At 43.0% G+C, this 27457-nt stretch overlaps 2 protein-coding genes across 22 annotated transcripts in view; both read left to right on the plus strand.

Moving 5' to 3' along the window:
- EP400 (E1A binding protein p400) overlaps nt 1-27457 on the plus strand; it is a 390490-nt gene that overhangs the window by 161772 nt on the left and 201261 nt on the right. The window lies entirely within an intron of this gene.
- The window catches only part of ULK1 (unc-51 like autophagy activating kinase 1), a 151990-nt gene that overhangs the window by 96439 nt on the left and 28094 nt on the right, over nt 1-27457 (plus strand). For 3 of the 4 annotated variants that reach the window (XM_042441548.1, XM_042441545.1, XM_042441547.1), the window contains exons 12-16: nt 11467-11555; nt 14805-14964; nt 16783-16843; nt 20075-20164; nt 20875-21003. In XM_042441548.1, coding sequence (XP_042297482.1) covers nt 11467-11555; nt 14805-14964; nt 16783-16843; nt 20075-20164; nt 20875-21003 — 529 coding nt within the window. The remainder of the gene's footprint in view (nt 1-11466; nt 11556-14804; nt 14965-16782; nt 16844-20074; nt 20165-20874; nt 21004-27457) is intronic. The other variant, XM_042441546.1, reaches the window with a different exon arrangement.

Here is a 27457-nt window from a genome sequence, read left to right on the forward strand (position 1 = left end):
AGAGAGAGAGAGAGAGAGAGAGAGAGAGAGAGAGAGAGAGAGAGAGAGAAGATTAGTTTGACATGTTTGTTTTTGAGAAACCCATGCTGACTGTTAGTAATGACAGCATATCTTTCTAAGTGTACCCAGACTGAATGTTTAATGATCTGTACTAGAACCAACAATTATTTTCCTATTAGTCTGATATCAACACCAGGAAGGATTCTAGAGCAGATCATTAAACAGAGAGTCTGTGAACATCTAGAAGGCAATTCCATAATCACAAAAAGTCAGCGTGGTTTTCAGAGACACAAGTCATGCCAGACAAATCTTATCTCTTTTTTTTAATAAAATTACCAGATTGGTAAGGGAATGCTGTGGATATATCTTAATTTCAGTAAAGCCTTTGACAAGGTTCCTCATAACATTCTTGCAAACAAGCTTGTAAAATGTGGACTAGACAAGGTAACTGTTACATGGTTTTGTAATTGGTTGACCGGCCGAACTCAAAGGGTGCTCTATAATGGCTTCTTTTCATCCTGGAGAGAAATGACCAGTGGGGTCTCACAGGGCTCTGTCCTGGACCCAGTGCTGTTCAACATCTTTACCAATGACTTGGATGACAGAATTGGGGGCATACTTATCAGATTTGCAGTTCCTGAAAATCGGCCTCTCTGGCACGGATTTGGAATGGTATGGGGACTTCCAACGGCATCGGTGGCGTTCCGGCATGCGATAACATGCGTCCTTTCCTCATTCCGTTCCCATCACACCCCCTTTTGTTCCATGCCATTTGGTTCCTGGAGCCCCATGCAATACGTTTCACAGTCAGCAGGTGGCCACAGTTATGTGGCCACATTGGCACGGCCGCATGCATGCACCACCATTATCAACCGGGGGGGGGGGGGTGATCCACAGACACTGGTGTCCACAAATGGCTAGCCCACTGATATGGCGGCCCCACTGTATTTGATCATTTGTTTTAGGAAGGCATCATACAAATCTTCATTCTGTCTTAGGGGTTTATTGTAGACCCCCACAATGAGGTTACTGTTGTTTCTTTCTCCTTTACTTTTTACCCCAAGCCTCTCAACCTGTCTTCCATGTTCTAAGTCACATATCTCACAGGTGTACACATTCTCATCATATAATGCTACTCCTTCTCCTTCCTTGTTTGGTCTGTTTCTTTAGAATGGTACTGATCCCAGCAGGTTTCATGATGTCTATTAAATCATATTTTCCTTACTGTTTGGAGAATTCGGGTATATCTTATTTATATTTCCCATCTCCGGTGTAAAGACATCAAAGTCATTCTGTTCAGCTGATTCCTTCCCCCCTTCTGTTGACCTCGTGTACTGTTGCAATTGACTAACAAAAGTTAGATTGTAAAAGTATAAATTCAGAAAATTGTAGCACAGTCTAAAACAATACAACCATAGCCTACATTTAATCAAATTGATAGCTAAAAGTATAAACCACACGCCACTCAAGAAAATAAATTGGGCTGAATTCCTTGGAATTAGTTAGTATAGATTTTTTGTGAAAACCTGTATTCTGTCAGTGTTGGCTAGCAATGTATATCATTGATTTGTATTTTTTAATGTGTAGTTTTATTTTCAAGATGACAGTTACTGTGTAGTTTTTATTGATTTTTATGACTGAACCAGAATTTATAGCAGCAGCTATATAGAGCTAGTGGCTACTAACTCTGCCCCAACCAAATCAGTGACTCAGCAAAAGCCCTGTCCCATAGACCAGGGAGAGCACCCAGCCAAAACCAAACCACCCTCACCAGTCTCCAAACAGCACAGGCAAACAATCATTGCTGACCCCCAAAATACAAGCCCACCTTCTTCTCTTTCCCCAGAGACATATGTTCATATTTTGTGTTTTCAGATTATCCTATTGAGCTAGGTGCCTTAAATGACATGCACCAAACTTCAGTCTTCCAGGCCATAGGGAAGTAGTCTTTGAATTTTGATGGACAGTGTGTTTTGTAATGACAGATGAATTGGTTCACTGTGACTTTGCATGAACACTTGCATTTAATCTTTGTAATAATTCCTCTTTTTGTTACTTGTCTTGTGACTGAAAATAATGTTCTGTAGCCCATAGTTAAACAGATGAGAAATTATCTTGAAGAGCTCATGGGTGAAATGTGGAGGTGGAAGATAATGTAAAGTCGATGATGTCAAGTAGAACAGTTTCAGTTGTTATGTGCCTTCAAATGGTTTCTGACTTATGGGCAACCCCTAACATGGTGTTTTCTGGGCAAGATTTTTCAGAGGTAGGTTTGCCTTTGCCTTCTTCTGAGGCTGAGAGAGTGTGGCTTGCCTAAGGTCACCCAGTGGGTTTCCGTGGCTGAGCGGTAATTTGAAACCTGGTCTCCAAAGTTGTCGTCCAACACTCAAACCAATGAAGCATCTTGCACTTAAAAGGAGTATACACAAAAACCAACTGTGAGGAGAATGTTGGTAAAAGAATATTGGTAAATAAAAGTTTACCAAAAACCCAGGCAATGTCTCAGTGGTAGATGCTTTTCAGGTATTAGGTCCAGGTTTAGTTTCCTGTACCTTTCATTAAAAGAATCTCATGTCCTAGGCAGAGAGAATCTTTTCACTGTCTAAGACCTTGGAGAGCACTAATACACAGAATATAGATAATGTTTGGCTAACTTCAGTTCCCAGCAGCCACAGGTAGCATAATGAATGGTCTGGGACTATGGGAGTTGGAATCCATCAGCTTCTGAGCATCCAAGTTTGGGTGAATTTGAATCAAATGGACTAGTGAACTGATTTTGGTATAAAATAGCTTTGAATGTTTAATCCCAGGGTTTAAATGAAGATCTATGTTGTAACTAGAGCTTGAAAGAGGTTTGGTTTTTTTTGGACTACATCTCACAGTAGCTGTACTGGCTGGTGGATTCTGAGAGTTGGAGTGCAAAAAAGGAATGCTTCCAAACTTTAGTTCTACAAAAAGCCAGCTAAAATTATTAAGACTGAGAACTAAACTAGGTTTTTTCTTTGGAAAGGTGCATTCTTGCAATAACAAGAATGTGGATGTGAGGAGCGCATGCAAGGCAGGATTGTTGCAATGGAGGTGTTTAACTTTTCCTACACCTGCTAGGTTTCATCTAGCAAATGCTCCTTTGCTGGCGTGGGTGCTTAAATAGTTGTGTTTTCAGAACATGTAAGCAGATGGTTGCAGCTGTCTCATGTGGGTGTGAAGCTGAGAGATAAATTGCAGTTCTGGATTCTCTTCTGATCAAGTCAGGCAAATAACGGGCATTCCATCACACCATCATTTATTATTTTGTTTATTTTGTTTATCCTAAGTGAATGGTATCAATTTAACATCAAGCGTATAGAGCTAGTAGGCACCTCTTAAGAAAAGCTGGAACTTTTGGTCTCCATTGTTCCAAATTGTAATTTCATCCTTGACCATAATTTGAAATAATACCCCACTTAACTGTACTCAGGTGTCACTCCCATGGGCAGGAAAAAAATCGCCTGGTTTAGGTCCCATGCTGTCAAGCCTTCCCAGTCCTTATCTTCAACTGCAGGACCAACCTGGGGAGAAGGCCTTGAGACAAATGGTCCTGAGAAACGGAAAGGATATTCCCGGCTCAAGGATATCCACAGACCAACCAATCTTCCTCCTCCAACTGCTTTGCCCTTGTGGAAAATGGTTTCAACAAAGTCAGAATCACTCACCAACCAGAAGGGATCATCTCAGCCCTGGCCTACTCAGCAGACGCCCTGGCAGCCAGCTGGAACGACACCACGCTCTGCTCCAGTGTTACAGAGACCAAATCGGCAAGAATCACCACAAAAGCAACAAAGGATTTTCTTGACTTGGCCTCCATTCCCTTCACTACCAGCCTATCCATGTTCTCCACCACCAAAGCTGCAAAGCCAAGGCAGACAGAGACAGAGTAGGGCTCCCATCACCCAGCTGCTATCCCCAGCATCATCTCACTCCCTTCCCTGGGACACTGGTCCTATAAAATGTCGGTGTCCACAGGCATTTAGAAGTCCGGCATTGTCCCCTAGACCACAGTCTTCCTATGTCTGGGTGTGACTCAAGAATAAGGCTCATGAAGTCACAGTCACCGTAAAAGGAAATATTGCTTAGCCAAGTACAGGATGGTGAGAAATTCTTGTTCTTATTTTCCTTTGTTGGGAATAAGCTATCTATGAGGGGGCAGGTGATGGCCAGAGCCTGTGGTTATGTACTTTGATGCTAAAAATTCACTTTCATGGGCCTTCAGCCCAGTTTTCAAAGACATTAATATGACAAGGAATCAAAGAGCACAGCTCAGCATATGAATCAAGTAGTATTTATTTTCACCTTGTCATCTAGGAAGGCTCTCCAGCAGTCTGAGGTAGTATTTTGGAAGGTTTAAATCCATGTGATGAGTGACCCTCACTTTTATGTGTGAATCAGGACTTTCAAGCAGATGATCAGATGGGTGAAGAGTGTTTTCAAGACAACAAATTGCCATTGAACTTTGGATAAACTGGAATCAATGATGATGAAAATCAGAACTAGGTTTGGTTGTGGTTATTTAGCCATCTCCCATGGATAGTTCTTTGAGTGCTTGCTTGTAAATAAAGCATCTTCTAAGAGTATTTACCCATTACCTTTGTGGCATTTGGGAAAGAACCATAGTTTGTTGGTCATTGCAGATGACACAGATAATATCAAGTTCAGATACCTTGGGTAGATTATGCTGGTCAGGGCAGAACCTACTGAGCCGGTGAACCAATGAGTATGATAGCTGGCCAGAAGAGCAGAGAGGCAATGTGTCCATCATAATGTCTCCCAACAAAACATAGACCCTCTCCAGACGGGCCTTGTAGCATGTAATGAATACGTGCTAGGGTCGCCTCGGGGCGTCTCTTACAGACGCACCGCAACCCTAGCACGTATTCCGTATGTAAAAAATGGCGGCACCCTGTACACATGGGCACCGCCATTTTGATGTGACAGCCGCGCTGCATCCAAATGGCGTGGTGCGGGCGTGACGTCTTCGCTCCACATCAGACCGCTTGTGGCAGCCTAACCACGACACAGAAAGGAGCTCCGAAATAGAGCTCCTTCTCAGAGGGCGCCTCATTCCAATGGCAACTAGATTGCCACGGGGAACACCCCAGGGGGGGAAGGGGCCGAGTGGCCCCTTTCTCCCCTGGCTGCAGCTCCCGGGGTGTCCTGGGGCATGAAGCCCCAAGGATACCACTTTTTGGGACCAGAAGCTGCATTTTGCCGTTTCTCCCTGGTCCTGAAAAGTGCCGTATTGGGGTCTTTGGGCTGCCATTGTGGCTGCCTTGGCCCCAATACGTAGCACAAAGGGGCAGTCTGTATCCCGCCTTAGGCAACATTTCCCACCTACATACAGGTCTAGCTCTCACTTTCATCTATCTTTTTATCTGTTTGCCCATTCAAGGGTGAAAACCTGTGGCTTTTCAGATCTTGTTGGACTACAGCTCCATTATTAGCCCTAGCCAAAGGTTGACAGTTCTGGGAGCTGAAATCAGTTTCTGGATGGCCTGTGTGTTTTCAGTAGTAAGACTTGAAGTCACGAATACTTATCCTGAAGGCATGTTGCACGATTTTTCTTTTGCAGACCAAGATGGCCTCTTGGACTCATTCATTTGATTAACTGTGAACCTGTTTTGTATGTGTGTTCATATTATATACATGTTTATATATTAAGTATTTTGTTTGGTTTGTTTATTTTTCTATTTATGTATCTGTAAATCAAGAGATTTTGGATTGTGATAATATTGATGATGATAATGATAATAAAAAAATTTAAAAATGCACACCTGAGTTAGAAATGTTTTGTGTTTTGCCCTAAAGGTTGTGTAATAGCCTGTGGAGAAAAGATGGACAGCAGCCAATCATGAGCCAGCTGCCCTCAGCCAATGAGATGCTGGCAGGGAAAGACTGAAAGTTCCATTGTGGCAGTTAAGAACTTCAGATAGGATTCTGTTGAGTCCATTAAGTGGACATAGTTTTATAAGTTCCAGAGGGGAACTGAGGTTTAAGTCCAGTGTGAGGAACTTACAACCTGATAGATATTCCAAGTTGGGGTTTGACTGTAGACCAAGAAGGTTCTGTTAGGTCCAGAGAGGGACCTTAATATATTTGGAGTCTGAAAGAGAGAGACTCAGAATAAACTGAACTCTAAGGAGAGGATTTCGGTTTATTGATATCCTGCAGGATTCAATGGCCTGAGTGGCTGAGTTAGCAATAGGATTACGATTACAAGAATACCACTGTAACAAAGTAACAAAGAAAGACTACAGTAACAACTTTGTATCCATAATATCTTATACAGTTCTGTTTTCAAATAAACTTTTATTGTTTCAAATACCACCTGGCCAGAGTTTTTAAACAACACCACACTACTAAACCTTCGAAATTTAGAGTGGGTTGCGACATAATTTTGGTGACAGCAGTGGGATAAGAAGGCCCAAGGTGCTGTCAACCTAAAAGAACAGTGGTTTGAAAAATATAGAGTGGTTGTGACATAGCCCTGATTAGCAAAAGGTGTGTGTTGATATTGTGCTCTGTGGTGTTAGGATCTTGTAACACTTCTAAGGATAAGGCAAGAGCTGAAACCCACTACGAAGAAATGTGAATGTATTAATCGTGCCTTCGTTTTAATCACTTTTTCAATCAGTTTAGTTATATTTGTGGATGAAAATATTTCTGAAGTATGAAGTGATATTTCACTCTTCTTGGATGTGTGGAAGCCAGAATCATCTCTTAAGAGTGATTCGTCATGTATGAGATCAAAGAGAGAATGCCTGTTTTAAGATGTCTTTGTATCAACATTTGTATTAATATCTATCTCTATTTCCAATGTTATATATCACTGGTACATTTTTACTCAGATTTAAAGGTGGTAAGATCAAGGAATTTAACTGACTAAAAAATTACAACTTAGCATGCATCCCTCCCAGTTATCCAGCTGTGCAATTCTTTATTGTGTGCATAGTGTACATTTTCGTACAAGGATATGAGAATAGACTGAATCAGGTTTTGTTACATATGAACGCTTAGTGGCAAGTTTGCTTTCTACATGGGGAAAATGGGTCATATTCAAAGTCCAATGTCTTTTGTTTGTTTTAAAAGTACAGTATATTTACATAGACAGGGGTGGGGAATACCTGATGATGATGGGCTGCTTTTGCCATCAGCCCCAGCTAGCATAGTCAATACTGAAAATGGGATTGGAGTCCCAACAATGTGGCATACACATTCTTCTTCTCAAACACAGCCAGTGAAACCTAGTCAATGCAAATTCAAGTCATTGTAGTTCAACATCCAGATACCCTTTCTGCCCCCACAACCAGAGATCACTCTTAACAACAGATGCATCCCTGGAAGGTTGGGAGGCACACATCCTATATTTTATCATCAAGGACAAATTGACTTTTATCAGAAAGCCAACTCCACATCAATGCCCTAGTGATGTTGGCAGTGGAAAAGGCACTCTGAGTCTTTCAGTCGCTCCTCTCTGACAAGTTAGTACTTCTTCTGACGGATAACACCACTGTCATGTACTACTTGAACAAACAAGGAGGCATAAAGTCCCAGACACTGCTTGAGATCACCCTTAGGATCTGAGACTGGTGCATCAACAACAGAATCCTTCTCCAATCCATACACCTCCCAGGAGCAGAGAATGAATTGGCAGACCAGCTCAGCAGGTCCTCCAACCTGTGCCACAAGTGGCGGCTCCATTCCGAGACGGTCGCCTACCTCTTTCATCTGGGGGGCGAGCCAACGATTAACTTCTTTGTCTCACCTCTGAACACTCACTGTACAAGGTTCTGCTCTCAAACTCGTGCTCCGGATTCCCTAGAGATGCCTTCCAGTTCAAGTGGTCAGAAGGACTGGTTTACACCTTTCCTCCTTTTCCACTCATCACGAGAGTAGACATCAGACCAGTCCAGCACGATCCTCATCACACTGTAGTGGTCGAGACAACCATGGTTCCTCCCTTCACCTGTCTTGAAGAATGTGCCTCTGGCTGACGTTCCGGCCACACCTTCTCTCCCTTCACGAAGGCCTGGTTCTCCATCCGGACATGCAGACTCTCCCATTGGTGGCATGGAGGATCTGTCATTAAGATCTTTACCTGATTCCATCAGGACTGTTATTTTGGCTGCACAGAAGCCTTCAATCCAAAAGTCTTACCAATGTAAGTGGAACAAGTTCCTGCACTTTCTCCAAGAAAGACATCTCTCCATCCCGAGCATTGGTCCCGACGGTGCTGGAGTTCTTGATGTCCCTGGCAGACTCGGGACTGTGACTGACTTCCATCAAGTGCTAACTGTCGGCTATTTGTTCTCGTTACCATTTCGAGGGCAGGCCTTCTCTTTTCAAGGGCCCTCTGGTAAAGAGATTCCTCAAAGGATTTAGCAACCTGCATCCTCTATCCTTGGTACCGACAGCAGTGTGGAGTTTGGACATTGTGCTTTCTTGCTTGGCATCCAAGCCCTTTAAACCCATGGCCACTATAGACATGACATTGCTGACCTGAAAAACAGCTTTCCTTGTGGCCATCACCTTCATTCGCTGTGCAAGCAAACTCTGTGCTTTATTTGTTTGTTTGTTTGTTTATGGTGTTTATACCCTGCCCTTCAGCCCTAAAGGCTCTCAGAGCAGCTTACAATTATTATTATTATTAATTAGACAGTTCCCTGCCCTCAGGTTTGCAATCTTTGAGGGTGGACCAGCCCTACCTCTGGTTCCCCAATGACAAAGTGGTCCTCCGTACCGATAGCACCTTTCTTCCAAAGTGGGTGTTGACTTTTCACACGGACTAAGACATTGTATTGCCGACTCTGGCCCGGAACCTGACCACCGATACCAAGCACCAGCTCCATACCTTGGACTTTCAGAGGGCGCTGGCCTTCTGTTTGGACAAGACCTTGGGTTCGAAGAACTCTGAGCAGCTGTTTGTTTGCTACTCAGAGGCCAAAAAGGGACTGCCTATGACTGTGCAGAAGTTTTCCAAATGGGTGGCTGGTACCATCCACCTCTGCTATGAACTGTCAGATAGATCTCTTCCTGCTCGGGTTTGGGCCCATGCAACGTGGGCGGTAGCTGCATCCTCCACTTTTTTGACTGGCGTGCCCTTGGAGGATGTCTGCAAAGGTGGAGCTGGGCCTGCCTGTTCACTCCCTCACAGGCTGAAGGATGACAGCTATCATGGAGGGAGGGCTCTCTTTCTTCAAGCTAGCCCTGGTGGAGCTAGGCCTGCCTGTTCACTCCCTCTCAGGCCAAAGAAGGATGACAGTTATCATGGAGGGAGGGCTGTGTTGATATTCTTGTTCTGTTGTTCAGTTGTCAGAGAGTGAGCTTGACAACTGCATTTTGATGATTGGTTTCTATTCAAAAAATGCACTGTTTATGCCTTTTTAGGCATAAACACAGACATTCACGAGAGAAAGGAGAAGCCTGGTTCCATAAGCCTGCCTGATTCCACAGAGGGCTGACACTCCTAGAAGCCCTCCTTTTCCGGGACATGTCCTCCACTTCTCCCTCCTATCTAGGAGAAATGGCAAAACGTCCTCTCTCTGCCTTCTCCAGCAGCTGTGCCCTTAATTAGAGACTCCAGTAGAAGAGGTGAGGGAAGTGTTTGTGTATCCCTTTAAGCACAAGCCTGCCTGCCTCTCCCTGACACAGCAAGGGATGCTGGGAAATTGGGAAGCAGGAGTCATCCGCACGGCTGGCATCACGCGAAAAGAATGAATTTACAAGCAAAATGGACATGTAAATACGGTAGTTTTGCGAATTTGCTAATTTCTTGATTCCCTTCACATTCTCCCTAGATTCTGCCCAGATTGCATGCAGCGTCATGTGATAGGCAGCTGCGAAGTTGTCCCTAATACCCTGAATGACCCTGCATTGGGGCCACTTTAACCTTCCAATTTTCCTCATGTGATAAAGTCCATAGAATTGGAAGAGACCACAAGGACCATACAGCCTCTGTTTAAAACCTCTAAAAAAGTGGGGGGACTTCACCATTCTCTGAGGGAGTGTGTTCCACTGTTGAACAGCTATTACTGTCAGGAAGTTCTTCCTAATGTTTAGGTGGAATCTCTTTTCCTGCAGCTTGATTCCATTCCTCTGTGTCCTGTGTCTTGTCTCCATTGAGCAGGATACTCCAGGGGAAGCCTGGAGTTTCCAGGCTCTGCAACTGCCCTGTTCTGCCTTGGTTTCTGCACAGTGGTGGCTGTCTGTACAGGCATCCAGCTGGGCAGCCCAACACATCTACCTCCACTGCAGGCCACTTATTTCTGAAGTCAGAACAAGGTGCCCACTGATGGTCACATGCTGGGTGACTCATTTGGCCCTCAGAATGAGTGATTCAAGGGATAGTGAATGCACTGGGCAGCCCAGCTTGATGTCCATAGATACAGCTGCCATGGTGCAGAAACAGAGAACTCCAGAGCTTCCCAGAAGATCTGTAACAACAAGTAAGTTTTTAAAATTTGTTGTAGCCTTGTTTTGCCCAGTTCTGGTGTGGGGTATGCCAGATGTGGACTGAACACCAGAATTGGGGTTTGGGCCATGTGTCGTCAAAATAGGATGATGCCAGTGTGGAAGAGGAGGGGAAACAGATGTTTTGGCCCATGCAGACAAGGTTATAGTCTCTGGAACAGCAGGAAAGCAGTATGTTCCATCTTCTGTAAGTTGTTGTTGTATGCCTTTAAGTCATTTCTTACTTATGGCAACCCTACACGGGGTTTTCTTGGCAGAATTTGCTCAGAGGAAGTTTGCCCTTGCCATCTGAGGCTGAAAGAGTGTGACTTGCCCAAGGTCACCCAGTGGATTTCCATGGCCAAGCAGGGATTCAAACCCTGATTTCCCAGTGCCCTGGTCCAACACTCATACCAGTATACCATGCTGGCTCTCATTTAACAAAATGTATTCTACATTATTTTTTCAATATTTTAAAAACATAACTTGTCACATGTTTGAATATGGCATCCTTTCAAATATTTAAGCGTGGCTATCATGTTGCTTTCTCTTCTTTAGATTCGTAAGCCACTCCTCATAAGGCATGTGTTAATGATAAGATCATCACCAGGCACTGGAAGTACCTCAGAACAGATACCAGGCAAACATCCTTGAGCAAAGCAGGCCACTACCAGGGTACTAGAACAGGAAAAAAAACCTTTCCTATTTCACTGCAACATTGGTGATTGGAACTGGGACAATGGTGTACCCTCTGAAATCTGTAGCTTAACTAAATAAGAGCTTATAAAGTGGAAAAAATACATATTTCACAATCAATTGCACCAAATGGTGACTTGGTTTCTCCTTCTCAGTTAAATGATGCTGTCTTTCACGCAAGGTAAATTAGTTGGCATGAGGAAGCCAAGAAAGCTTTTCTAATCTTGTTATGGACAACCCAAAAAGTTTGACATTTCTTTCTCCTTTTTTCTCCCTTCTCTCTTTCAGCTGCTTTTGTGCCAATGCCTTCTTATCCAAGCTCTGGATCTGGGAGTTCATCCAGCAGTTCTTCGACATCCCACCTTGCATCTCCTCCTGTAAGTACATTATAAATCTGTTGGCTTCTCCATTCCACCTCACAGCCATAGAGTTTCATATTTGGAGTTTGTAGGATTGTTGGATTGTTAATTGCCCATCTGCCTAGATGACAACCTGAGCCAGTATTTTCAGGGAGCATCAGGTTGGTGTGGTACATTCTAAATCAGCTCCTATAAAAATCAGAAGAACTGTTCTGTATCAGACTAAAAGCCTATATAGTCCTAAATTTTGTTTTCTACAATGGCTGCCTGGATGCCCATAGACAACATACAAGTAAGACATGAGCACAATAACATCTTCCCACTGTGGTTTTTAAAAGTTTACTGCCTTGTACTGGAGATGATAAAAAGTAATCAATAGCCTTTCACTACTGATAACCGCATTCTTCCTGAATTTGTATGATCCCCTTGTTAACCTATCTGAAGCGGTGACCATTGCTATATACTGCAATAGTGAATTCTATAGGTTAATTATGTAGTTAGTAAAGATGTCCTTGTCTTTTCAGTGTTTCCCATCATTCCAGTTTCATTGAATGATACCAGGCTTATGTGAGGGGAAGAAAACCTGTCCACCTTCTCTGTAACAAGCATTGTTTTATATAACTTTACCATGCTCTCTGTTCCTTTCTTGCCTTTTTCTTACACTAAAAATCCCCTGGTTTTGTAATATTTGCCCATAGGGGATTTACTTTAGAACCTTTTTTATTTTGGCTGCCCAGCCAATACTGTTACAAGCTTTAAAAATATCCTTTTTGAGATGCAGTGACCAGAATTGTGGAAGCAGGTTTCTATGTATGGTTGCACCACTGAATTGTATAAAGTAGCTTTCTTCGTTGTGGTCTCTGTACCTCACACATTAGGGTTTTGCCCTACGCAGAGACTCCATTCGGAAAGTTCAGAGCTAACCAGATTGGCAGGAAGCCCCATACCCTGAGCATGCCCAAGCCCGCCAATCTAGCTCCTTCTCAGTTCTCTTTAGTCTGACGTGACAGTAATTTCACTTGGGCGCTGTACAGACCGCCCAAAAGGACGGTCTGTCAGTGCCGGTGTTTGCGGTGTCATAATGGCACCAAGACGTGAGGACACTAAGCGTCCACTATGTCAAAATGATGGCGCCCATGTAGAATGGGCGCCGCCATTTTGTACGTGCTTGGCACATACTAGGGTTAGGGATGTCTGGAAAGAACGCCCCTTCCTAACGCTAGTATGTGCCGAGCACGTACTTTTTGGCAGTGTGGAACCCGCCTTGGACTGTTTTTGGCCAAATAGACTCCTGATTACTAATCTTGTTCCATATTTCATTATTTAGTATTCTTTATTTAGTTTTTCAATTTATTTCTTCTACTCCGAAAACATCCAAAAAACGAGAAAAAAGAAAGGGGGGAGATTTTATTTCTTATTGTGTACTCTCCGCCACCCCCACCCCCCACTCTATGGCCTCTACTTCCCTTTTTAAGTTTTGTTCTACCTGTGGTAGAAAAGTTTCCCTCTCAAATGGACATTCTCAATATCTTTTTTTGTCTTGGAGAAGATCACATCGTTGAAAATTGTGCTACTTGTAGGGCCTTTACACTTCAAACTTTGAGAAACCGGGCCCAAAGTCTAACAATTCATTGCTGGAAAAAATCATTATTGGTCGCTGACCACATGATGGCAAAGAACCCCTTGGCATCAGTTTCTATTTTGCCTCCATTTTCAAAGATACTGAAGATCACCTCAACTGTGACTTCGGTACCGACTACCCTCAGCTCCATTCCATCGATACCGACCGTTACCAATTCTATTACTTCAGTACTGATCACGGAAACTCCACCTTTTCCTTTACTTCGCCCACAACCATATGAGAGGAGGATTCTGTTGCCTCCACCTCGAATGACTACTACAGTGTCCAGGCCCCACCTGCATCCATGGAGTTAGCTACTTCGGCTCCAACGTTGATGCTATCCGTGTTGATTACTGCTCCCATTCCAAGTGTCATCCCTGGTTGAGAAAACCTGGTATTAAAGCATTTTATGAAGTCATCCTTCAAATGTTTTAAGGCCTTGAGGAAATTTTAACAAGTCTGGGGGGGTGGGGTAATTTTCAGCCTTCAAGATGTGGAAGAACACACAAAGTCTATAGCAGAGACTGGAAGTCCACTTCTTGTTTTGACTCATGGGAAACTTTTGTTTCCATACAAAATTGTTTGACATGGAGGCTTCCCGGAGTAGCAAATGACCTTGCCCCAGTATTTTGTTTTGGAGGTTCAGATGGGTCACAGAGGGGTTGGAGGCCTACAAAACTAGCTTTGGAGATTGTACTTTACCTACTCTGCCTTAGATGGAAAGAAATAAAGAAGTGACTGTATGAAAAGATCCCAACTCAGTATCTAGCTTTTTGTTGCAAATCCAGAACCTTGACAATATAGCCAAGTTCATGTCCGTCATGCCAAGAGAATTCACACACAGTATCAGATTGACATGCTAAGCTATGTCAGAGGCCCCATAGCATGTATTATTCTGACAATTTTGTAAAAACGTAGAGGTCTGTCATCATTTTTGGCCTTAACTTACTTCACTTGTGCATAAATCCAGCACTGTCCACATAAGCACAAATTTGCAAGAGTTCTCTGCTGGCCCAATAGATCCAGGCTGCTCTAACACAATTTTGGTCTTAGCCAAGAATGCAGAATGAAAAGGGCAGGGGGGGTCAAGCAGAACAGCTGGTGTACTGACTTTGCCTGCTGTTCTGCCTCTTCCATCTTATGCATTAGTCTCACTCTACCCAGTACAGTACTGGTTTTGACTGAAGTGTCCCTGTGTGGTATGGAAGAGAGGGGAATCTTTCAACTTGTTTCTTCAGTCTCTTGAACATGAAACCAGAGATAAAAGTGAATTCAGTGTCAGGGTTTTTTGTTTTGTTTTTTGTTTGTTTTTGTGTTTGTTTTTGTTTGTTTTTTGTTGTTTTTTTGGCCACAGGTACACCAATCATGTAACCAGATCCTCTGTAATGTAATAATGGGACAACTCCCACACATAACTTTCCTATGGTATATACTGTTGGCAGATGCTTCCTAGTTCTAGGACATTGTGATGGTATGGTTTTTTCTTGGCGCTATCAAATAACTCTCTTGTAGGAAGTAGCTGTTTCATAGAAACCCTGGCAGCTCTAGGATACTAGTAGTATCTTGTTTTGTGAGAGACGTTTGCACAGTGCGAGGTAGAGGAGCTGGTGGAAGGCACCTCACTCTGTCTCTTCCCTTTCCTCAAGCAGTCACTTGGAGAGATGCCACATCATGAGAAGACTTTAGTCTCACCTATCCAGGGTTCACCTGACTTCCTTCATGGCTCAAAGGAGTCTGCTGGCAGCAGCAGCAAGAATTCCTCCTGTGACACTGATGACTTTGTCATGGTGCCAGCCCAATATTCAAGTAAGCACTCTCGCTCTCTTGCTCTTGCTCTCTCTGTCTCTCTGTCTCTCTCTCTCTCTCTCTCTCTCTCTCTCTCTCTGTGTGTGTGTGTGTGTGAGAGAGAGAGAGAGAGAAGCTGGGAACAGGAGTAAATGTGATGGGATGAAAATAGTGGGGATGTGAACACTTTTGGTGGAGGGGGTTACAAACAGTGGTAGCTCTGTATGCTTTGAATGAAAGATAGAAGCATGTTCCCCAGTCCCAAGACTTGGTTCTAGACTATTTATTTTGGCCCACATTCTTTAACATGTGATTTCCTAAAATGCAGGATGAGGGATCGCAGGGAGATAACCATGCAGGTTGGTTTGTTGAGAGATAAGCATAATCAGAGCCAGCATGAGTGTTGGACTACAAGTTTAGAAGACCAGGGTTTGAATCCCTGCTGAGCCACAGAAACACACTTGGTAGTCTTGGGCAAGTCACATAGTGGTAGGCAATGGCAAACTCTGCTCTGGATAAATCTTGGCAAGAAACCCCCATGATATATTCACCTTAGGGTCACCATAAGCAAGAAAGGGCTTAAACTGCAACAAGCTTCATTGCTTCATCAGGGCCCCAAACATCTAGTTAGGAATTTGCCATTCAGAATCTGAGAGCCCATGTCTTCAGAATATCCTTTTGGGAGAAAGCAAAGCAACAGGGCTAACATGGGTACTGTATATGATAAATATGATTTTATGATATCCAATACCAGTGTTGGCCCTGTTGTTTCGCTTTCTACTAAAAAGAGTTGTAAGGGAATACAAAGCCCTGCCACGTCCAAAGCCCTGCCATGCAGGAACTCACAACTAAAACACTCCTGAGAGATGGCCTCCAAGGCACTTTATTCCACTGTTGAACAGCTCGGCCCAGTGCCATTGAGCCTATCCTTAAGAAGCAGAACCCTCCCTCCTGTCTATCTGCCTTGGTCCAGGCCTCAGAGGGAGAGAAGAATTGTTGGACTTGATCCCCTTCCCCAACACCATTCTCTTCTCCTTTTGTGTCGTGTCTTTTTAGATTGTAAGGCTGAGGGCAGGGAACCGTCTAATTAAAAATAATAATTGTAGCCGCTCTGATAGCCTTTAGGGCTGAAGAGCGGGGTATAAATACCATAATAAAAGAAGTTCTTCATAAAGTTGTGGTGCATCCATGGGCAGCTGCTTGAGTTTTTATCTTGGGTGTACTCCCTCTTCTAACGTTTTCTTCCTAACACTGGAAAATTTCCCACAGTGCTCAGAAGTGATTCTTCTTTGAGGATATGGTGGGATATGGTATTACATTGAAATAAAAATGATAACTAGGGCTGCTTACCACTAAGAGGACCAGCAGGATAGTTCATTGATGCACAAGTGTAGCCACAAGGGCACCTTTGCCAAGTATTCTCTCAAACCCAAAGTTGGCCCAACTTCAGCCAACTTGGAAAAGAGGTATTTCATTCAGTTTGCTTAGCCATAGCCAAAAGCTGAAGCTTTCTTTGAAAAACAGTAAGAATTTGAATGCTTGTGTCATTTGTGCGCCTTTGAACTATACTGCATCCTTCTCCATCCCACACCCCTCCAGATGTTTTGACTGGAGTGTCCATCAGACTGAGCTGCATAGCCAGCAGCAAATGTTAATGAGAGTTGTAGTTTAAAACATCTAGAGGGCACCATGTTGTGGAAAGTGGTCTACCCTTTTAAATATAAATCTCCCTCATTCCCGTAGGCCAGGGGAAAATTAATGTCATTATCATTTGTATCTTGTATGCATTTAGGTAAAATAAAGACCAGAAAATAATATCTTGCTCTCTCTTCAACCTAGGTGATATAGCTGTGGAGACTGTAGGAGGAAAGCCAGTTCAAGACAGCCTGATGTGTAGTGGGTAAGGAAAAAGAACTTAACATGTTTAATTCTTGAGCTATGAAGCAAAGGAAGCACATCTCAGAATGCTGAAAACATTTTCTTTATTTGCTTTTAAAAAGCAACAACATGAATGCATTTGGCCTGGGAATGCTCTTACAGCCTTCTTCAGAAGGCTATGTTTTTTTTAAACAATCACAAAAGGACTACACATAACTACATACAGTAATACGGTGCTGAAAGGTGCGCTCCAAGAAGCTTCAGTGCACCCCGGAAGAGGTAATGGTGTGTGCCCACATGGCTCAGGCACAAGCCCTGTTGTTTTTAATGGGGTTTGAGCATATGCGGAATTCCCCTTACATGGGGGAGGGATCCGGAACGGATCCCTGCATAAGGGAAGGGTCTACCATATCCATTTTACATTATATTGGTACATTGCTTATAGCCTGTACTTATCCACTTCCATCCAAAACTGTGAAACTTTCTGAACCAGGAAATCCAATACCACTTATACCACTTAACTTACAGAATGAAAGCATGTGTGTAAAGGCTGAAGACTTTCTTTAAAAAAAAGTCTTACAAGTAGATGTTGGGAAAAAATAGAGATAGAAATAGAGATAACTTACAAAAGCATATGGATGTATCTGACCTAAAGGGGGAAGGACTGTCTGAAAACTCTGAGAGCTTTGGTTGGAATATAAGAGGGCTAGCTTCCTTATTTAAGCCAGGGAGGATTTTTTTCCTCTAAAAATTATTTTTAGTCATACTTTCTTTAAAAATCAGGTAGTTAAGCTTTCTTGAGTTTACCTTTTTTCTTTCCCTTTCATAAATTTTAAGAGGTCATGTGGCAAACATAATAAATTTCTGTTAAATTATTGGCTTCATCCAAAATGGGCTTTAATTTTTCTGAAGATAGGTTTGGTAGATTCAATTTAAATAAAGTTTATAAATTGCTATTAATGAATTATTTTTATAAAATGTAAGATTATTGACAATGTTGAATAATAAACCCATTAAAGCCATAAGCCAAAGTGATATGAAAAAATAGCCTTAGGCACAGGTCCTTCTTTGAATGAAAAATTCCCTCCCAATATTTTTCTACACCAGTAGAGCTTTGTCCACTCAATGTATGGAGACATTGGGAGAGGTAATTCAGTGGAAGAGGTTGACACACCACTCACCAATCAGAACAGCCTCCCCTATCTGGTGTCAGAAACTGAGAACAGACACAACCAAATGAACATGGCCCTAATGTGCACTGTCATATGGGGTTGAAAGACCTCTTGTTAATTGGGTTACTCAGTTACTACCCAGCACTGTGAATGCTAACATCATGTGCCATTCAAAGTTTTAAAAAATGTGTTGTTGGTTTCAGTCATGGTGTCCTGCAAAACCCTGGGTTCCAGGTAACTCTAAATTCTGATGCAGAATGGTTTTGTTCCAAGTAGTGGCTCACTGTGGGAGCACCTGTTTTTCTATTTCTTATATAGCAGAAGAGTTTCTCTCAATGTTTCTTATAATGCCTAGTTGTTTTCTCTATATAAACCTTTTGGCATTTGCACTATGTTATGTAAGCAACAAAACTTGTTTCAACTGATAAAATGGTGCAATACATGTCCTTTTGATTTATGTGGTATATGAGTTCAGTTATCTTGGAGGTATATCCACCACAGACACAGTGGCCATAGAGATGGTGTCCTGTGAGTTTAATTATAGCCATCAGAGTGTGGTGGAGTAGAAACATAGAGCAGGAAAAGACCTGATCTTTGGAGGTTTTTAAACAGAGGCTAAATGGTCATCTTTCAGGTGTGCTTTGATTGTGTTTTCCTGTGTGGCAGGGGGGTTGGACTGGATGGCCCTTATGGTCACTTCCACCTCTTAGGATTCTATGACATGATGTTTGTTTGTGGTCCTCATCAGAACATTTTTAATAATATTATATTAAATGAAATCTGAGGCTTATAGTAACAGCTTGTTAAGTGCCCGACTAAATATCATTAAAAAAAACCTCACTTAGACATATGATGCTGTCTCATACTGAGTAATAGGTAGCCTTGTTGACAATAAGACAAATTCCTAAATCCACATTGTGGTAATACTTTTTTAAGCCCAATAGGCTCAAAATTCTGTGCAAGCCTTCAAAATGTACATGCTTCTTCACAGGCAATGGTGATACATAAATTTTAAAAAGTTTAGGGGATAAGGTGGGTAGTGGAGGTGGCAGTGTTAGGAAATAAAGCTGCTTTGGGTCACTGTTGAGGTATTCTGTTTCAATGATGCATGCGTACTAAGAGTCCAGAAGCTGCACCAAAGCTGTGCTCTAGTCCTTAGGACTGGATTGTGGTTTTTGCGCACCTTTCAGACTCTTAGTACGCATGCATCATTGAAACAGAATACCTCAACAGTGACCCAAAGCAGCTTTATTTTGGCCTGTCTGTATGGGGCCATAGTCTGTAGATCCTTCTTCCAAATTTTGTTAAAGGAATATGCAAACTGTATGATTCTAATACTGTGCTGTTTTGAAAGTTTGCACAGAGAAGTTTGTGCCCTTTTGGTTGGCCTAAGACTAGGACATGTAAGGGCAGCTATGAAGGAACTAGACATGGTCCTGAAGGGTAAAGATATATAATTAAATATAACAGTTAGGATTGTCCATGCCATTGTATTCCCTATTACCATGTACAAATGTGAGGGAAGGGCAGTGAAGAAAGCTGATCGGAAGAGAATGAACTCCCAGATGTGGTGCTAGAGAAGAGTTCTGGGAATATTGTGAACCACTAAAAAGACCAGTGGATGGATCCTAGAGCAGATCAGGCCCAATCTCTCCTTGGAAGCAAAGATGACTAAATATGAGGTTGTCATATTCTGGCCATATCCTGAAAAGAAAATACTATAAGACCTAATAAAATAGAGAACAATAGGAAAAGAGGGAGACCACATTCCAGATGGATAGACTCAGTCAGAGAAGTCATGGCATGAATCTGCAGGACCTGAGCAGGGCAGTTGAGAATAGAGTGACTTGGCAGTCTCTCATACACAGGGTCACCATGGGTTGAAGTCGACTCGAATACAATTAACAACAAAATAATTGTCCTATACTGAATCAGACCAGCACTGTGTTAATCCACCTCCTAAATAAATGTATCTGCCAGTGAGAAATTTGTTGCTATGTATTTTGTTGAAGCAGTGACATTTCTAAAATAGATAGATCATGTTGTGTAGGTTGTTGCTGTTTTCTGTTTGCCTTTTCCAGAAGCTCTTTGGTGACTTCAGCCTGCTTGGAAAGTCAAGGAAGAATGTCATCTCCCTCACCTCCTTATAGCAGTTCTCCTAGCCCATCTCGGTAAGGAGGAAACTGGGGGGATTGATGGCAGTCCTTGTTGCAAAAGAGGAGGAAGGGTAACTAAGAACACTCACTAAATTTATCAGGAAGTTCATTAAATGCCCCACTCACTTCATTTGTTCGTTCATTTGTTTGTTTGTTTTTAACTGAAAAACAATAGCATTGATAATAGAGGAGACCAGGTTTTTATTTTTATATGTATTGTTTATGGTCCATTCCAGTATACCCACTTCCATATCTTGCCTACTCAAAACCCTTCAACAGAACTGCCAGAGCTTCCAGTTGCCTGCTGCTTCTCCCACCCCAAGTTTATAGAACCCACTGCAATCTCCATCTCTTTCTCTTTGTTGCCTTTGCCTGTCTGAGCATGCTGGAACACAGGGAGCACCCACTTGCTTTCTGCTCTCCCTCCAAGCAGTTCTGCCAGTTACAGCTGAGAGAAAACAAAGGAATGGAGAGTCATTACTGTCCTTTATCCTCCACCATCAGAGGAGAAGTGGTCCATTGAAGCCCCTTTGCCAGACCACCCGCCTAAAAACCCCTGGAGTTTATCCTGCTTATCAGATAACCTTCAGATATTTGGAATATTTGGATATTTTCTGTGCCTTCCTTTAATCTTCTCTTTTTCAGGATGAACATTCTCCAGCTCTCTCAACCATTCCTCATAGTCCCTCCCTAATAGTACTCTCCACTTTTTTTATACCCTGCAGTAGGCCAAGCCATTTTTCGTCAAGTAGCAAATATGGACAGTCTGTTCCCATCCCAGTTCCTACTCAGATCCACAACTACCAGCGAATTGAGCAGAACCTTCAGTCTCCTAATCAATATACTTCACCACAGTGAGTATCAAGACTTGACAGCAGAAAGACTCTTAGAAGGCTATTTTTCTGGCTTGCTGCCTCATATTTACAATTCAATATCAGTGCCACCATAGGTAGAATCCTTTAGGGTTGAGCTGATATAGGTGTAATCTGCAGAATGATGGCTGGGAGAAGAAAAATCTGTTATAACTCCAGTTACATTGACTATACCTAACATTCTTTTTTTTTCATTTGTAGTATTTATAGTCTGTTTTATATAATATTTTCTGTCAACTGATAGTAGTGTGTATATGTGTGTGCACACATGAGAGTGGGGGAGAGAAGAAAGCAATCAATTAATTCAGGGGCAATGATGTGCAACTGCTTGTCATGGGAGAAAACATACATGTGGTGTCTCTCTTCACCTGCATTGACAGCTATGATCAACAGGGGGCTTGCTGTCATCATCCCCATATTTAAAAAAGGAAAGAAGAACAGTCTTGGCAACTACAGACCAATCAGTCTCCTCAATACGATCAGCAGGCTCTATGCAAGACACTTACAGTGGAAACTCATGGACTGGTTGGAACAAGAAAATATACCTGCAGAGGAACAAGCTGTCTTTAGGGAAGGCTGATCCACCATAGATCAATGCCTTGTACTTCAACACCTCATTGAAAAGTATGCCACCTGCAATGTTGCCTTTATAGACTTTAAAGCAGCTTCTGACCCTGTATCTCAAACTACAGGAAAAACTGGAGGCTTCCTCAATTGACCGGCATCTACTATATCTAATTCATATGCTTCATGAAAGAACCTCACTCAAAATAAGATGTAATCCACAGGGCCATCTCACCAATTCCATTACCACTGAGAAGGGTGTCAAGCAAGGTTGTATTCTAGCTCCACTCTTGTTCAACTTTTACATAAATGACATGGTGGGTACAACACAAAATTCCATCCTCCGAAACTAGAGGGAAGGCACACAGTATCTTTGCTCTCCAGATCTTTTGCTCAGCATGGGATATGAAAAGGCTAATGCAACCATCAAACAACAGGTGACAGACATAGAGCGACATCTAGACCTAGCTAGCGCCCCAACTTTTATTGTTAGTGAGTCCAACAGATAATTGGCATTACCTGCGGCATATTTAGCAAAACTTGAAGTGCCTGAACACCGAAGACTCTTTACTTTAGCATGATGCCATGCCCTTCCCTCAGCTGTTCTTGAAGGCTGATATAAGAAGATCCCCTTCTCAGACAGGCTATGTCCCTGTAACTCTGGCCAAATAGAAACAGCAGAGCACGTACTACTTCAGTGCTTCTGCTACAGGGACATCCACCCCTGCCTTAATCTCACCTCTGTTGTATAAACATCAATGACATACCAGTGAATTTTACACTTCTTTGCTGCTTTCAGACACCAATCCAGATATAATAAATAACATTGCCAGATTCTGTGCAGCTGCGGTTAAAATCAATCCGGCAACGACCTACGCACTAGGCTAGTATTAATCTTGCCCTGCCACACTGGATTCTAAAAGGATATTTTAAATACTGTTCTTAACCTGTGTTTTTACTTTCTTTTCACTATTACCTTCTTTTATTCTGCATCCCTTTTCTACCTGTGCTGTTCTATGACCATAATAAAGGAAACCATCAATACACAGCCCCTCCCCAAAAAAGAAGATACAAAAGACTGCAGCAACTATAGAATTATAGCATTAATTTCCCATGCAAGCAGAATAATGCTCAAAATTCTGCAGTAAAGACTTCAGTCATACATAGAGAAAGAAATCCCAGAAGTGCAAGCAGAGGTCAGGAAAGGAAGAGGCACTAGGGACCACGTTGCAAATATACAATAGTTAATGGAGTGCATCAAGAAATTCCAGAAGAAAATTGTGGCTGAAGATGCCAGCCACAGATGCAGGCAAAACGTCACAAATAAACGCTTCTAGAACATGGCCACATAGCCCGAAAAACCCATAAAAAACTATGGATGCCAGACATGAAAAACTTTGACTTCAAATTAGCATGTGTTTTATAGACCACAGCAAAGCTGTTAACAGTATAGATCATGAAAAGCTATGGAACTCTCTTAAAGACATGGAAATGCTACTACATTTGATAGTCCTGATGAGAAATCTGTACTTCATACAAGAGGCTACTGTTAGAACAAAACTTGGAGAAACAGAATTTGGAACTTGTCATAAGTACAGATTTCTCATCAGAACTATCAAATGTAATAGCATTCCCATGACTTTAAGAGAATTCCTTTTTTTAAAAAATTTACTAAAAAAATTCTAACATGATGTTTATAGTTTAGAAAAAACATATTTGGACTTTTCCCTTTTCTTTTTACTCCTTTGGGCCCAAATCCTAACCAGAGCTTTCAAACTATGCCCAGAAGAGCAACCTTGACAGCAGAATTCTCTTCTAGTTCAGGGGTGGGGGATGCGTGGCCCTGCAGATGTTGCTCAATTATTATTATTATTATTATTAACCTTTATTTATAAAGTGCTGTAAATTTACACAGCGCTGTACATACAATCTTTTTAATTGGACGGTTCCCTGCCCTAAGGCTTACAATCTAAAAAGACACGACACAAAAGGAGAAGGGAGTGGTCGTGTGGAAGGGGATGAGGGCCAGCAGTTCCTCTCAACCTCCGAGGCCTGGATCAGGGGAGATGGACTGGAGGGAGGACATAGCAATACAGGAAATGATTCAATAAAACAAGCAACTCAACTGCAACTCCCATCACCCCCAGAAGGTGTGGTGATTGGTGATGGACCATGGGTTGGGGTAAGATTTCATATTCTGGCCGCCACCTTGTCACAAAAAAAAAATTGCTTGTGTTATAATTTATAAGCCACTCACCCAAGATAATCAAGAGAGTACAAATCCAAGCTTGGGAAAATTCGTATCAAAGTTATTGATTCTTGTCTTCATGTAGAAAATTAAAAGTTGGTGGCTCCTCTGTCCGATGATGGTGGAAGCGGCACTGGCATAGAATGCCCTATGATCCCCCACCTTCCTCTTCTCTTTCTTCTGGTTAAAAAAACTTTCAGATCTGAGATGAGAATGGTGTTTCTGGATCTCTGTCAGGCCCCCTCTGAGTCCCCAATACCTTGGGGGCAATTTTGGGTTATTTTAGAAGTTCTAAAATAACCCGTTCCCACTCCGTCCAGTCGGCTCCTGATCAATGTGATCAGATGCCTCCCTTCAAGGCACCATTACCAACCGGAAATCAATCTGCTCTTCTTTTTTGATAAAATTACCAACTTGGTAGACCAAGGTAATACTGTAGATAGAGCATATCTTGATTTTGGTAAGGCCTTTGACAAGGTCCCCTTGATATTCTTGCAGACAAGCTTATAAAATGTGAGCTAGACAATGTGATTGTTAGGATTTGTAATTGGTTGACTGGCTGAAGCAAAAGGGTGCTCAGCAATGGCTCTTAATCTTGGAGAGAAGTGACTAGTGGGGTGCCACAGGGGTCTGTTCTGGGCCCAGTGCTATTCAACATCTTTATCAATTGTTTTTTGTGGGTTTTTCGTTCTATGTGGCCATATTCTATAAGAGTTTATTCCTGATGTTTCACCAGCATCTGTAGCTGGTATTTTCAGAGAATGTTAACCTGGAAGAGATGCTGGCGAAACATCAGGAATAAACTCTTATAGAAAGAACATGGCCACATAGCCCGAAAAACCCACAAAAAAACTATGGATGCCAGCCATGAAAGTCTTCAACATCTTTATCAATTACTTGGATGAAAGAACAGAGGACATGCTTATCAAATTTGCAAATGACACCAAATTAGGAGGAGTAGCTAATATGCCAAAGGAAAGAATCAAAAATAGATTAGAAAGCTGGTCGAAAGCTAACAAATTGAATTTCAACACAAAGGAATGTAAGGTGATGCACTTACAGCAGAAAAATGAAATGCATAGGTACAGGATGGGGGACACCTGACTAAACGAGACTACATGTGAAAGGGATCTAGAAGTCCCAGTAGACTACAAGTTGAACATGAGTAACAAATTTATTTACAGTGGTGCCTCGGGTTACGAAATTAATTCGTAACGCGGCCGCTTTCGTAACCCGAAAAGCCTTCGTAAGCCGAATTGCCATAGGCGCTAATGGGGAAAAGCCGCGATTCCGTGCGAAAAAGCCGAAAAAAGCACCAAAAGTTTTTTCGTAACCCGAAAAAACATTCGTAACCCGAAACAATAATTCCCTATGGGATTTTTTCGTATCCCGAAAATTTCGTAACCTGGGTATTTCGTATCCCGAGGTACCACTGTATATATATCCCACCTCTCCCTACAGATTGAGGCGGGAGAACAACACAAGTATAAAATTACAAGTAGTTAAAATACATTCTCAAAATAAAAAGAAAAATTTAAAACACATGAAAAACCTATATATGTGCAATATCAATATCTGATTCCCCATACATGTTTCGAGTGGTGTGTCATCTTAAAGCTGATCCGTACTAAAGACCACATCGAGTGTATTACTTGCACAATATGTAGGACCCGAGACTAATTGGGACAGGCCCATGGCTGTCATGGAAGCCATGAACTCCCAAGCCGCACCTGGAAGATCTGATAAACCAGCCTCGAAGGGGATGTTGAGGTCCCCCAGGACAAGGAGCCTGGGGGATTCCAACACCAGCTCCAAGACCAGTTGTGTCAGCTCGGCCAGGGAGTCTGTTAAGTTACGGGGTGGACGGTAAACCAACAGAATCCCCAGACTGTCCCTAGCCTTCAGGATCAGGTAAATGCACTCAATGTAATCTGTTTTCTGGATAGGTTTTCTGGCCAAAGTGATGGTACATTTATGGACTAAGGCAATTCCTCCCCTCACCCACTTTCTCTAACCTGCTCCTTAACGGTATACCCAGCTGGGAGAGCTTTTGCCCAAGACACATTGCTATCTTCCCCCAGCCAGGTCTCTGTAAAACAAGCCAGGTCGGCGTTCTCCTCTTCCAGCAAATCATAGATTATATGAGATTTGTTTCTTACCAACCTGGCATTACAAAGGAGCAAGTTAAAGGTCTGTGGTATGGTTGGGACAACCCTCAGTTCTTTTGGGGAAGACGGGCTGGATATTAAGCATCAATCTCATCTTCTCTTATGTTTCATGCCCACCCTGTTAATGCTATCTCCCATTGCCCCACACTACTCCAATTGGCATATTATTGCCAGGGTTCACAATCAAGTAATTTCTCCCATTATCCACAATTATTTCCCTCTCCTTCACATTCCTATCATATTCCATGGTAGCTATGATGACAGATGTCATAATAACTGACACAGTCTGTTGGTAATTCATTTGATCTTAAATTCTCAGTTCAAAGTGTCAGAGAAACATATAAATCCGGATAAATCCGGTCATCTAAAAATTATAGTCTATTGTCATAAAAATAGGCTACGAATGTAGTTCGGAGGTTATAGATGGTCGTTACAAAGCCCAGGGGGGATGGGAGGGTTGTCCACTATTTCATATTCCTTTGCTCTACTTTCCTCCCCAGACATGCTTAAGGAAGAACTCACATTCAAGAACATATGGGCAAGATGGAATTTTGCCAGGGAATTCAGTATTCAGGATATTACAATCCCCGGTGTTCACAGGGAGTAACAGGCAGGCTGGTTTCACGGAGTTGCTGCTCCCACCGGCAACTCCTCTCTCCCCTCAGCGCTGGTGCAGGTGTGGGTGGTGTGGCGCTGGGTATGTTCTTCGGTGTTGGGCGTCCGAGCACTCGCAGGGAGAAACCGGCAGGCCGGCTTTTATGGAGTTGCCGCTCCCACCGGCGACTCCTCTTTCCCCTCAGTGCTGGCGCAGGTGTGGGTGGTGTGGCGCTGGGCATGTTCTTCGGCGATGGGCGTCTGAGTGCTCTCAGGGAGCAACGAGCAAGCTGGCTATATGGAGTTGCCGCTCCCACTGGCGACTCCTCTCTCCTCTCAGCTCTGGCGCAGGTGCGGGTGGTGTGGTGCTGGGCACGTTCTTCAGCACTGGCCGTCCTCGGCACTGGGCATCCGAGCACTTGCAGGGAGCAACAGGCAGGCCAGCTTTTATGGAGTTGCCACTCCCACCGGCAACTCTTTTCTCATCAGCGCTGGCGCAGGTACGTGTGGTGTGGCACTGGGCGCGTTCTTTGGTGCTGGGCGTCCGAGTGCTTGCAGGGAGCAACTGGCAGGCCAGCTATATGGAGTTGCCGCTCCCACCGGCAACTTCTCTCTCCTCTCAACACTGGCACAGGTGCAGGTGGTGTGGCACTGGATGCGTTCTTTGGCACTGGGCATCTGAGCGCTCACAGGGAGCAATCAGCAGGCCGGCTTTTATGGAGTTGCCGCTCCCACTGGCAACTCCTCTCTCCCCTCAGCGCTGGCGCAGATGTGGGTGGTGTGGCACTGGGCGCGTTCTTTGGCACTTGGCGTCCGAGCGCATGCAGGGAGCAACCGGCAGGCCGGCTATATGGAGTTGCTG

The sequence above is a fragment of the Sceloporus undulatus genome, chromosome 10 (assembly GCF_019175285.1).
Source record: "Sceloporus undulatus isolate JIND9_A2432 ecotype Alabama chromosome 10, SceUnd_v1.1, whole genome shotgun sequence".
NCBI classification, from domain to species: Eukaryota; Metazoa; Chordata; class Lepidosauria; order Squamata; family Phrynosomatidae; genus Sceloporus; species Sceloporus undulatus.